Raw genomic sequence first — 12,843 nt, 5'->3', positions numbered from 1 at the left:
AATAATATTTTTGAGAGTGCTTAAAATAGCTGGTTTGCTTTTGTATGTCTCTGACTTAAATTGCCCTTTGGATTTAAGTATATTTCAAAGGCCAAGTGGTGGTGAATTTTAAAAGCAAATGTCATATGCTTCCTTTTACACATATGTTATCCTTCTGGAAAATGATTAAAATACAATTTTGCCTCAGTTCAATAATGCTTTCCTACTTGCCTGTTCAAATGATTTAACTCCAAAATGCCTCTATTAATGCCTCATGAGGAGCTTGCTTATATAACACACTTAAGCTTAAAGGTTTTTGTTGTTTGAATGCAAGTTTTGTAGGATCTCTCTTGCTTCCTTTTCTAGTTCAATTCAGTTCAGCTGCTCAGTTGTGTCCAACTCTTTGCAACCCCATGGACTGCAGCACGCCAGGCCTCCCTGTCCATCACCAACCCCCAGAGTTCACTCAAACTCACGTCCATCGAGTCGGTGATGCCATCCAGCCATCTCATCCTCTGTCGTCCCCTTCTCCTCTTGCCCCCAATCCCTCCCCGCATCAGAGTCTTTTCCAATGAGTCAACTCTTCGCATGAGGTGGCCAAAGTACTGGAGTTTCAGCTTTAGCATCATTCCTTCCAAAGAACACCCAGGACTGATCTCCTTCAGAATGCACTGGTTGGATTTCCTTGCAGTTCAAGGGACTCTCAAGAGTCTTCTCCAACACCACAGTTCAAAAGCATCAATTCTTCGGCACTCCGCTTTCTTCACAGTCCAACTCTCACATCCATACATGACTACTGGAAAAATCATAGCCTTGACTAGACAGACCTTTGTTGGCAAAGTAATGTCTCTGCTTAGTTTTCTGAATGTTGAGCTTTAAGCCAACTTTATCACTCTCCTCTTTCACTTTCATCAAGAGGCTCTTTCATTCTTCTTCACTTTCTGCCATAAGGGTGGTGTCATCTGCATATCTGAGGTTATTGATATTTCTCCCAACAATCTTGATTCCAGCTTGTGCTTCATGCAGCTCAGTGTTTCTCATGATGTACTCTGCGTATAAGTTAAGTAAGCAGGGTGACAGTATACAGCCTTGACATACTCCTTTCCTGATTTGGAACAAGTCTGTTGTTCCATGTCCAGTTCTAACTGTTGCTTCCTGACCTGTATACATATTTCTCAAGAGGCAGGTCAGGTGGTCTGATATTCCTGTCTCTTTAAGAATTTTCCACAGTTTGTTGTAAATAGTCAATAAAGCAGAAGTAGATGTTTTTCTGGAACTCTCTTGCTTTTTCAATGATCCAACAGATGTTGGCAGTTTGATCTCTGGTTCCTCTGCTTTTTCCAAATCCAGTTTGAACATCTGGAAGTTCAGGGTTCACGTCCTGTTGAAGCCTTGCTTGGAGAATTTTGAGCATTACTTTACTTGCGTGTAGTTAGTTATTCTGAATTGAATTAATTAAGGAACTGCATTATGCATTTGTCTTTCTTATGGCTTCACAGCATATAAACTCACTTATTGGGTAAGGGAAATTCCCCACCATATAAGTCTTGGTAGGAAGCTGTAAAGACCTGATGCTCTATTGCCAAGGCTTCTGCCATCTAGGGTACACGCAGCGGTCTGGACTCAACTAATCATTTTCATTCTGGAGAATAAATTGGAAGGCAGTGACAGCAAGAAGTAGTGATATCTGAGAATCCGTTCTGATGATACAGCAATGACCACAGCAGTATCCAGTTTCCAGGGTGCACTGTAGCAGGGATGTTTGCCGTATCTGCTCCTTTGACAGCAACATAAGCTGTGGCAGCGAGCAACAGTAGCAGTGGTGAGCATGTCTTCCCTGGGCTAATTCTGTGCATGGTTTGGGCTATAGCCTTTGGTTGGTCTCTAGCCTCAGCTTATTCCTATCCATCTTTTGAACTTAGTTTTCCAGCCTTTTCAATAATTGTGTGAGGTACCTCTGTATTAGTTATCTATTACTACATAATAAATCTAAACTCTGTGACTTGAAACCACAGTTGTCTGCCATCTTGACCAGATTGGATGGTCTGAGATGGCCTCATTCACCAGCTACAGGTCACAAAGACTTTCACCGGAGGCACTGTGGTTCTCCTCCTTCTGACTCTGTAGCAGTCCAGCTTGGGCTTGTTGACATCATGTTCTTAAGGTTCTGCTGCTGCTGCCAAGTCGCTTCAGTCATGTCCGACTATGTGACCCCATAGATGGCAGCCCACCAGGCTCCTCTGTCCCTGGGATCCTCCAGGCAAGACCACGAGTGGGTTGCCATTTCCTTCTCCAATGCATGCTTGCATGCTAAGTCGCTTTAGTCACGTCTGACTCTTTGCAACCCTATGGACAGCAGCCCACCAGCCTCCTCTGTCCCTGGGATTCTCCAGGCAAGACCACGAGTGGGTTGTCATTTCCTTCTCCAATGCATGTTTGCATGCTAAGTCGCTTTAGTCACGTCTGACTCTTTGCAACCCTATGTACAGCAGCCCACCAGCCTCCTCTGTCCATGGGATTCTCTAGGCAAGAGTACTGGAGTAGGTTGCCATTCTAGCAGCACCCAAAAGAAGACAAGCCACCAGCATATGAGCACTCTTAGCCTTTTGCTTGCACATGTTTTTTAATGTCTCATTGGCCAAAGCAAGTCGGATGGCCAAGCCCAGATAGGTGGAGAAATAAACACCTGCTGATGCAAGGAATTGGAAAGTTGCATTGCAAAGGGGCATGCCTACAAGAGATGAGAGAGGTTATCACAGCCTTTCTTTTAAATCAACAATTTAAAAAAATCAATGATCTACTTATACTCATTGTGTTTTCAATAAATTCTTTTTTCTACATAAATCAGCCAATCTCAGTTTATTGTTGTTCAGTCACCCAGTTGTGTCTGACTGTTGGCAACCCCTTGGACCACAGCACAGCAGGCTTCCCTGTCCTACTCCATTTCCCGGACTTTGCTCAAACTTGTATCCATTGAGTCAGTGATGTCATTTAAACATCTCACGCTCCGTTGCCCCTTTTCTTGCCCTCAATCTTTCCCAGCATCAGGGACTTTTCCAGTGAGTCGGCTGTTCGCATCAGATGACCAAAATAATGGAGGTTCGCCTTCAGCATCAGTCCTTCCAATGAGTATTCAGGGTTAAGTTCCATTAAAATTGATTGGTTTGATCTCCTTGCTGTCCAAGGGTCTTTAAGGAGTCTTCTCCAGCTTGCAGTTAATATCCTTGACTGCTGTCACACACTGAAAGAGCAGCAGTAGGCAAAGTATTAATTTCATCTTACAGTTTATAGGCGCCCTCCCATACAAGGGCTTTTGTACAAGTCCCTGTTCAGTGAGGCACGTGCACAGAAGTTACAGGTGTGGGATCTGAGGCTCACAGGGTTTCTATGGCGTGTCCAAAGTCACATACCTGTGAAGCACCCGGGCCCAAGGGCTCTGTCTCGGGATTCTTCGCTATACTAAACTGACCTAGATGCAAGATGTCTTTCTTTTTCTTTACTTTCTAGTTCCAAAGACCTTTGTAAGTGTGTCAAGGTATAACATTCAAGCACTTCACAAGCTAGGTATTTTCTTTGTCCTTTTTTTTGGATTTTGTTAAATTGTAGTTTGTATATGGAATTAAGCAAACAACTTAAACAACCAGACTAGGTAATGCCCACAAGAAATAAATGTCAGGTATTTTCTAAAGTCAGATTATTTCCATAACTAATAGTGAATATTTAAGTATATTTTCATTGATTAGAGTTTTAGTATAACCAGATAAACAGTTTGTAAAACGGACTTAAATTTAGTGTGTCTAAATTATCCCTAACAAAATGGGCCTTAAGCGTGTAAAATACCTAAGAAAAATGCAAATTAAAGCAACACTGAAATATTTTTCTAATCAATCAGTTTGGCAAAGATTCAGAAGTTTGATAATATGTTGTGTCGACAAGGGTGTGGCTAATCAAAAGCTACTCTCATTCACTGCTGGTGGGAATGTAAATTGTTAAACTTCAGCATAGGTAATTTGGAAGTACTCCTCAAAATTATAAGTGAAAAACATAGAGAAATTCCACTTCTTGGAATTTATCCTACTAATTTAGTCTCACATTTGAGAGATGATATGTACATGGTTATTCATAGCATCATTAATGTAGTAGCAAAATATTGTCCATCGTTGGAGATGGAGTACCATAAGAAGGTCCATCAATAGGGAACTCATTAAATAAATTGACACACAACTGCAATAGCAATCAGTGCAGCTTACTAAAAAGAATATATGGCATGGAATAGTCTCCATGACGTAATGTCTGGGGGAAATAAAGCAGGATGCGCAGCAGTGTATATAACAGGAAAAAAGAAAGGATTTTGCTTACAAATGTGTACACTCTTTAGAATGATACGCAAAAAATATAACCTTAGGTGGTTGAGGAAGACTTTTCACTCAGTAACTTTTTACCTTTTTCCTACTATTGGTTGAACTTTTCAAATCAAGTAAATTTATCTTAGTAAATTATTTCTAAATAAAAAAACTAAAAATAATAATTTTATCCCTGAAACAATTGACATAGAAAAATGCTCACAAATATTATATTTTAAAGGCAGAATATTGACAGTATCTACTTATCCTGATTATGAATTTTAAAACTGTATGCATAGGGGAAAAGATTTTTTAAAGTATACAGAAAGCTAATTAAAAGGTTATGCTGGTTTGTGAGTTTAGAGACTTTTTTTTCCTGTTTTTTCCCCCAAGTTTTCTTTGACATCTCAATGAGAAAAAAAGAGAAAAGCAAGTTCAAAACATACTTGTAAATTTATAGATGAGTTGTCATTGTCCATATTACATGTACAAGGGAAAGAATGGAGAAAATTACAATTTCCATTGTTTTGTGAAAAAAAATCATCGTTCATCTTTCACATGTTTTGCCTGTTGAAAAACCACTGAGGCTTTACCTACACTAGTAGTTTTATGTCAAAGTGGAAATCAGTAAAGTGACCATATGTCCCAGACCACCTGGGGTAGTCTTGGTTTATGCCTGTTGTTATTAGTAACAGTGTCCCCCTTCAAACCTCAAAAAGTGTGATTGCCCTCGGTGTAAAAGACAAGGTTATAGTTGATAGGAATCATGGAAAAATAAACAGGGCAGAGAAGGACAGGAATGAAAGACCCTGCTGAGAAGTTGAATTGGCTTTAATCTTCAGATTCTTCTTGATGTTAAACTCACCTATAACTGAGAGCTTCTCTGCTATAAATAAAAACATTCACAGCATAAACCTTATGTTACAGAATTTCAAGTGTGATTTTTAACTATAGGATAGAACTTAACGTATAAAGCACAAAGCTGGTGCATAACTAACAAGTTTATATGACCTCAGTGGCAAGATGCTTAAGATCTTTAGGCTTCAATTTCTTCTGTAAAAATAGTATTGAATCAGAAGATCTCCAAGTCCTCGCTAGCTCTAAAATCATAAATTCTTACATAAACCTTTTGCAGTATAACTATATGCCAGCAATTGAGGTGGGAAGAGCAAACTTAAAATTTTTGTTTCTCTTTTCTCTCCTCTCTTGAATGAAAGGTTTTTATCTGACAAGAAGCCTTGTAATGATTGTGTTTTAATGAGAATTCATTTGAATGTTCAAGATACAATCTTGGCTTTTGCTGTGTTTCTTAGTCAATTTTTATTAATATTTGGGGGGGACTATTATGTTAATTTTAGATCTTAATCATTCCACAACTACTTAGCATATACTTATTTTAAGTATGTGAACAGGAGAAAAAGGGATGGTTTTGTATATTGATCATAGGGTAGAGGTAGAAAATTTTGTTGAAATTCATTGTTAGAGATTTTCTCTTGAAAATGATAAAAAATGAACCTATAGAATGAACTGCTTTTGAACTGTGTAAATTAATTAAATCTGCCCTACTTTTCTTTGCTTGTTTAGGAAATGTGGGTTCGTCCCCTAGATCCTCTGATTTAGTCAAATTAGCCCAAGAGTGCTGTTACCATAATAACAGGGGCATTGCAGCTCATGGAGTGAGAGTCCTAACTAATATAACTGTATCTTGTCAAGAAAAAGGTAAGTTTGATCAAGACTGATATTATGTATGAACTTTTAGATTGGAGTTTCACCAGAGTCCTGTTTGTATTTCGTTTTTTAATCCCTTATTATTTTTAGGCTGTGTGCTTTTATCTATTAGTCACCTCCTCCTGAATGTTCTGAGGGCAGATTTTCTCAAGACTACTTAATTCTTTGGGAAAAGAAAATGAGGACCTTGGGATTGGGAGTGCAGAACTGAAAGGTTTTATGGAGCATTGCCCATCTCCTCCTATTGCTTTACCTTTGCACATATGGTGCTATGGATAGAGACTGCTTATAACCATCCAGTGATTATCAGTTTGCTCACTTGTTTAAAAAAAAAAAAAACTAGAAAATTTAGGGGAGAAAAAGCATATGAAATTATTGAGAGGCTAAAGTAACAAATAGTTTTCACCTGGAGGGCAAATGAATTAACAGAGCAATGTAAATTAAATTGTCATGGAATTTATCTCTAGGTATCTATAGCATTAAATGACTTGCATAGTCAAGAAGGATGTACGTAGAAAATAATGCATATATTTTATTGTATTCTTAACATCTTTTGACCTAAAGAAATTCATGCTGGTGTTCAAAACCAGGAATGCATTCTGGATGTTTCATCTGTTTCAGTGCTTATTTTGATATTTGTTAAGGATCAGCAGTCCCTCTTATCCCCACTAGGCTTCAGCACTGCTTGTGACTAGTACCTTTGTTTTCCCAGCACCTTGATCTTCACCAGACATTGTTTGCCAAGCTCTTACACTGACTCAAAAGGCATTTAATTTGTTTGTTCATTCTGATTTCAGTAACTCAGTTTTTGGCGTAGTAATAAGTATTATCTACCACGTAACACAGAAAACCGCTCTGTATTCTCAAAGCTGACATATATTAATATTAACCTAAATGTAGTTTTATATATATGTATATATACATACACACACAGAACTTTAGAGAAATTTTAGCTCAAAAGTAGTGAAAAGATGATATAGTACTGGTATTACATGAGACATATAAAGGGTTTATTTCTTTATGATCTGACTTAAAACACTAGTAAGATAAAGTGGGATCTTGATTATTTCTAGAAAGCATTTCTACCTCAATAAGAAGGTTGCATCCTAGGTAAAAATGGACCTGTGTAATGTTAGACTAGTTTGGAAGATTTGACACACGCCATGTCGATACGTGGTTTGCTGTTCTTAGTATTCTTCCTGGCTAAGCCGTTTGTATTTTCTCGTCCTGAATGTTTTTTCTTCTGTGTGCGTTCTGTGTGTGTGTGTGTCAGCTTCTCTACTTGACCATTAAAAACGCAGTGTTTTCCCTGTAGACCTTTTGGCACTGGAACAAGATGCTGTCTTTGGCCTGGAATCCCTTCTGGTGCTTTGTAGTCAAGATGATAGCCCAGGTGCTCAAGCCACTTTAAAGGTGAACATCAGCTATTTTAATATAATGCCTGTTTTCACTGCCGGAAGTGTAGATGGCCAGTCTCTCTGTAAAGGGTCAGATAGTAACTATTTTAAGCTTTGCAGACAATGCACTTTTTGTCACAACTACTCAGTTCTGCTATTATAGGGAAAAAAATAGCCGTGGACAATGTATTTTTTTTTTTTTTTAAGGGAAGGGTTAATGGTATGACTGTGTTCTGGTAAAATTTTATTTGCATAAACAGGCAAGATTTGGTCAAAGTGCAAGAGTTTGTCAACCTCTGGCTTAAACAAATATTTGCCCTTGATCTTCACTTTCAAAGCTAGTATTTTGACTGTTGTTATTCCAAAAGACAGATGAAGTAAAAATTTGAGTTTGGCCTATTTTGCCATCAGTTGAAAGTATTTATTAAGTTGTAATAGATATTTATGATGGTCCTAGATAATGTAGGACTTCCCTGGTGGCTCAGACGGTAAAAGCATCTGTCTACAATGCGGGAGGCCCAGGTTCGATCCCTGAGTTGGGAAGATCCCCTGGAGAAGGAAATGGCAACCCACTCCAGTACTATTGCCTGGAAAATCCCATGGACAGAGGAGCCTGGTAGGCTACAGTCCATGGGGTCGCAAAGAGTCGGACACGACTGAGCAACTTCACTTTCACTTAGATAATGTAAAGCAAAGTTAAACAGACAGAGCTCCTGTACTTTTGCAAGTTTTATAATCTGAGGTAACACTGATAAGGTCACAAAGAACTAATGAAATTACTGCAGCGCAATTCATAACTGTGTGAGTGCATATTAGTTTATACAGTATAGAAGCCCTAGTGTTAATCCACTCACCGAGCTATCATCTTAGAGATAGTTAAACATTTTAAGGTGAAATGAGACTATTATTGGAGTTAAACATGAAAAGTAATATTTGATGGCAGAAAATAATTAAGAAAAGTAGGACTGAAAGAAGTAAAAGGCTGTTAGACACTGGAGAATGTAAGAACTGTAGCTTGTTTAAGGTATAGTTTGAGAAAAATCATGACTTACTTTAGCATGTTAAGAAAAGGTATGATGTGGTTATAATGATGAATAATAAAGATGCTGGTACTGTTAAACAGAAGCTGATAATCAAGAGGTTGTGAAGGAAATAGGCACCGTGTGATTGGCAGATCCCCAGAATCCCTGTGGGACCACAGTACATTTTTTGTGCCTACCAACAACCTTCTTGAGTCTTCCTAGTAATTTTAGAGAGTTACTTTCTTTAAAGCTTCACTTTATACCTTCTAAATGTAACTAGTCCACTTTCTATTCAATATGCAGATTGCTCTGAACTGTATGGTGAAGTTGGCCAAGGGCAGGCCCCATCTCAGCCAGTCCGTGGTTGAGACCTTGTTGACTCAGTTGCACAGCGCTCAGGACACTGCCCGCATTCTGATGTGCCACTGCCTGGCCGCCATTGCCATGCAGCTGCCCGTGCTGGGCGATGGGATGCTCGGTGACCTCGTGGAGCTCTACAAGGTGATCGGACGATCAGCCACAGACAAGCAACAGGAGCTTCTGGTAAACAGCTACTTTTCAAACCTCCCGTGGATGAATGGGTTCCAGTCTAGGGAGGATTATCAGTAATCCAAGAAGTCAGCAGGTTAAAATAATTAGCTAAGACCAGGAGCATGCTGAAGTGAAAATAGGGTGGGGACCTGGAGCTTTTTGGTGTTTCCATTTTAGGTATAGAAAGCCCTGTTTAGTTCACATGTAAAACAGCTTTCTTCCTGCTGCTGCTGCTGCTAAGTCGCTTCAGTCGTGTCCGACTCTGTTCGACCCCGTAGACGGCAGCCCATCAGGCTCCACCGTCCCTAGGGTTTTCCAGGCAAGAACACTGGAGCGGGTTGCCATTTCCTTCTCCAGTGCAGGAAAGTGAAAAGTGAAAGTGAAGTCGCTCAGTCGTGTCCGACTCTTAGCAATCCCATGGACTGCAGCCTACCAGGCTCCTCCGTCCATGGGATTTTCCAGACAAGAGTACTGGAGTGGGGTGCCATTGCCTTCTCTGGCTTTCTTCCTAAGTCCTGTCAAATCAGCTTAGTGTAGCCAAAGCCTTCAATCTGATATTTTTGCTTACAAAGGACAAAATGAAACTGAAGGGTTTGTTTTTATTTTTTTTCCTCTTTTCTACAAAGCAAATAAATAATGAACCAAACCCTGTTTTGTCCTTCCAAAAATATAAGTAAAATGACCTAGTGATATCAGCGACCATAAAAGGAATTAAATCAATTCCTCTTTGCCAGTCCAGGACCTCTTTAGCTGTTGAGGATCCAGTTTGGGTTTCACTGCAGTCCTGGCGTTGGAAAAGGTACATGCTTAGAAAAAAACCCAGAAGGCATGGAAGTTGTGTAATAATGTTTACTTGAAAGTTCTCCAGGGCTGAGAGTAGACTGCATGCTAAATAGGCATAAATTGGAATTAAGCTTCAAAGTAGCCTCTCCATATTGTTTGTGGTCATCTGATTATATGGCTTGGGAAAAAGCTTAATGAAATTACTTCCTCAAGCCCATTTTATGTTTAATCCTGCAGGGGGCATTATGTAAAAGATCGCCCCCGTCTCATCATTTGCTATCAGGAAAGGCTACCCTGATGTCTTAAGTGGCAATGGTCGTGGAAATCATGCATTTATCACAGTATGTGTGGATCCTTGTATGTGTTGGCTTTGGAATACTGAGAAGCAAGTAGCCAAGTCTGCTTTTCATTGAAGCAGCATTGTCAATTAATGTTCTTTATCCCTTTTTTTTGTTAGTACTATTTTAAAAACAACTTTAAATTATGACACAAAATATTCAAAAACACATCAGGAAAAATATGATGAGAGGTCTTGCATCCGTCACCTAGTTTAAGGAAAAAACGTTGCTAGTACAGTTGACCTGTACCTGCCTGTGTATCTCCCTGATGGTGTCTTCTTCCTTCTTGTCAGCATAGGTAACCACTATCCCAAAACTCGTGTTTGTCATTCCCATACGTATTGTTCTATATTTACTGCCTTAGTATATTTCCTACATGATATGCAAGATTTTTTGTATGTTTTAACTTTATATGTTATCGTACTACATGTAATCTTTTGCATTTTGCCTGTTTTATGTGAATCTATATTGATTCTATATTGATAAGAGTATTTCTGGTTTATCCATATCACTGCTCTATAGTTTTTCATTGTGTGATTATATTAATATCATAGTTTATCCATATTAATGGGCATTGTTTCTAATTATTTGCTGTTATACACAAAGTAATGGAATAAAGTGGAAATTTAGTAAGTGTCAAAGGAAGACAAATGTTGTTCTTTTTCAGTAGGCTCTAATTAGTTTTTCACCCTTCTGGGTAAAGTTATCTATAACATTGGGTAGAGTTAACAATTTCCTTGACTTTGTTCTTGCTTGGTGTTAGGTGAGCTTGGCCACTGTGATTTTTGTAGCCAGTCAGAAAGCACTGTCAGCTGAAGTAAAGGCAGTAATAAAGCAGCAGCTTGAAAGCGTTTCCAATGGATGGACTGTCTACCGGATTGCCAGACAGGCATCCCGAATGGTACGTACTGTCCTGCGGGAACTGGGTTGTGAAAAGGGCAGATTACGAGCCTTTAGGTTGTGCGATTGTTCCTCCTAGTCAAAACTAAAGATGAAAGTGGAAGTACTTTTTAGTCATGGGATTAAAAGGTGATGAAGGAAAGGACCTAATTTTTAACATACACACATGAGAACAATATATACATTGTTAGGGAGAGATTCCACGGGAATTCCAGAAATAGGAGCTTCCGGCTGTAGGTTGTTAGCAGCGCCTTCAGTTTATCGTGTGCTCTCGGAAACACAGCTCCTTCCCACTCGTGTTTCTGTCCTCCCCTTTCAGCTTCCCACGTCTTTCTTCCCTTTTTCTCCCCCACCTTATCATTCCTATACTGGGCAGGACAGTGAGCATCCCTCACCCCCAGGCATTAACAGGCATTCACGTCCCCCCTCAAATCCCTCCCTCTCCGTCAGTCATTTCCAGGGGGCACGGTAATACTTGATGGAACTTGACTGGACTTCTCCCCACCCTACTAAATAGCTCATACGAAAATGACATACAATAAGGATGTATACTTTCTAAATCTTGAACTAGAATTCTAGACCCGGGTTATAGATACCACCATTCGTTTTCTCTTTGGAACTTTTTGGTACAGAACTTCAGGCATTATGTTACGTAAAAGCGGCTCAGCATATTTTCTCTGAAGAGCTACTTTGACGGAGACTCACACAGTTATATAATGTGAGGAATGATTGCTAAAACTTTATCCAGGGTTTGAATTTCTCTTTTAGCTGCTACATCAGGCAGTTCAAGTGAAAGAATCTCATCATGCCCCTCATTTCTCCCTCCCCCCACTTTTTTTTTTTTAGGGTAATCATGACATGGCCAGAGAGCTTTATCAGACTTTGCTGACTCAGGTTGCCTCCGAACATTTCTACTTCTGGCTGAATAGTTTGAAGGAGTTCTCACATGCAGAACAGTGCCTCACCGGGTTACAAGAAGAGAATTATAGTTCAGCACTTTCTTGCATTGCTGAGTCTTTAAAATTCTACCACAAAGGGATTGCTTCCTTAACAGTGAGTGCGCTTAATTCTCCTTTGGTGATGATGACTTGTGAGAATGGTTTCTTTTTTCTTTTGGGGCTATTCTCTTTTAACCTTGAAAAATTTGCTGATACACATGTATTTGGCAGTATTAAAATAATGAATAGGACCTGGAAGTAGATCATTAACCCCTCCCCCACTTTTTACTGTTCCTAGATTGATGAACATTTATCATTTTGTTTGTATCAAGTATCAGGTACACATGTGAAGAGAATTGCTGAATCCATGCAGGAGGGATAACTGGAGGTGGGATCCCCCCTTTCCAGACTCCTATGAGTAAGACCCCAACCTGGATCACTACTGTTGTCAAATGTGAACCCTCCACCCCATCTCATACCTGGCAGCTACTTACTAGAGTTTCTTATTTTGTAAATAAAGAAGAAATTATCTAGGATGCCAGTATCTCACCTTTTATCCCTCTGTGATGTCTTCCCATTCCAAATTAACAATCAGCCAGCTACTACCATTTCCATTTTTTTTCCTGCCAAGAAAGAAAGAGGGGTGCAGAGAGAGCAGATCCTTAACATTTTCTTGAAACCAGTTCTATTTCTTAAGTAAGTACCTGTTTCCTAAAATGTGCGTTTTATATATTAATGCAAGGACTTTTTCCCCTGAAGAGTAGAAAGTTTGTGTAATCACCATTAAGCATGTTTAAAGTATTGTCACTTGACTTTAAAAATTATATGTATATAGATGGGGCCATAAAACTTTTGGTATCTGTTTTATATTTATCACATAATCT

General features: G+C 39.2%; 1 protein-coding gene across 1 annotated transcript in view; it reads left to right on the top strand.

Moving 5' to 3' along the window:
- The window catches only part of INTS7 (integrator complex subunit 7), an 83,061-nt gene that overhangs the window by 45,698 nt on the left and 24,520 nt on the right, over window positions 1-12,843 (top strand). Inside the window, exons 9-13 of the mRNA XM_005888558.3 lie at window positions 5,907-6,041; window positions 7,366-7,463; window positions 8,773-9,012; window positions 10,885-11,022; window positions 11,868-12,074. Coding sequence (XP_005888620.1) covers window positions 5,907-6,041; window positions 7,366-7,463; window positions 8,773-9,012; window positions 10,885-11,022; window positions 11,868-12,074 — 818 coding nt within the window. The remainder of the gene's footprint in view (window positions 1-5,906; window positions 6,042-7,365; window positions 7,464-8,772; window positions 9,013-10,884; window positions 11,023-11,867; window positions 12,075-12,843) is intronic.

This window comes from Bos mutus, chromosome 16 (genome assembly GCF_027580195.1).
Source record: "Bos mutus isolate GX-2022 chromosome 16, NWIPB_WYAK_1.1, whole genome shotgun sequence".
NCBI classification, from domain to species: Eukaryota; Metazoa; Chordata; class Mammalia; order Artiodactyla; family Bovidae; genus Bos; species Bos mutus.
This window is presented reverse-complemented; position numbering and strand designations above follow the sequence as displayed.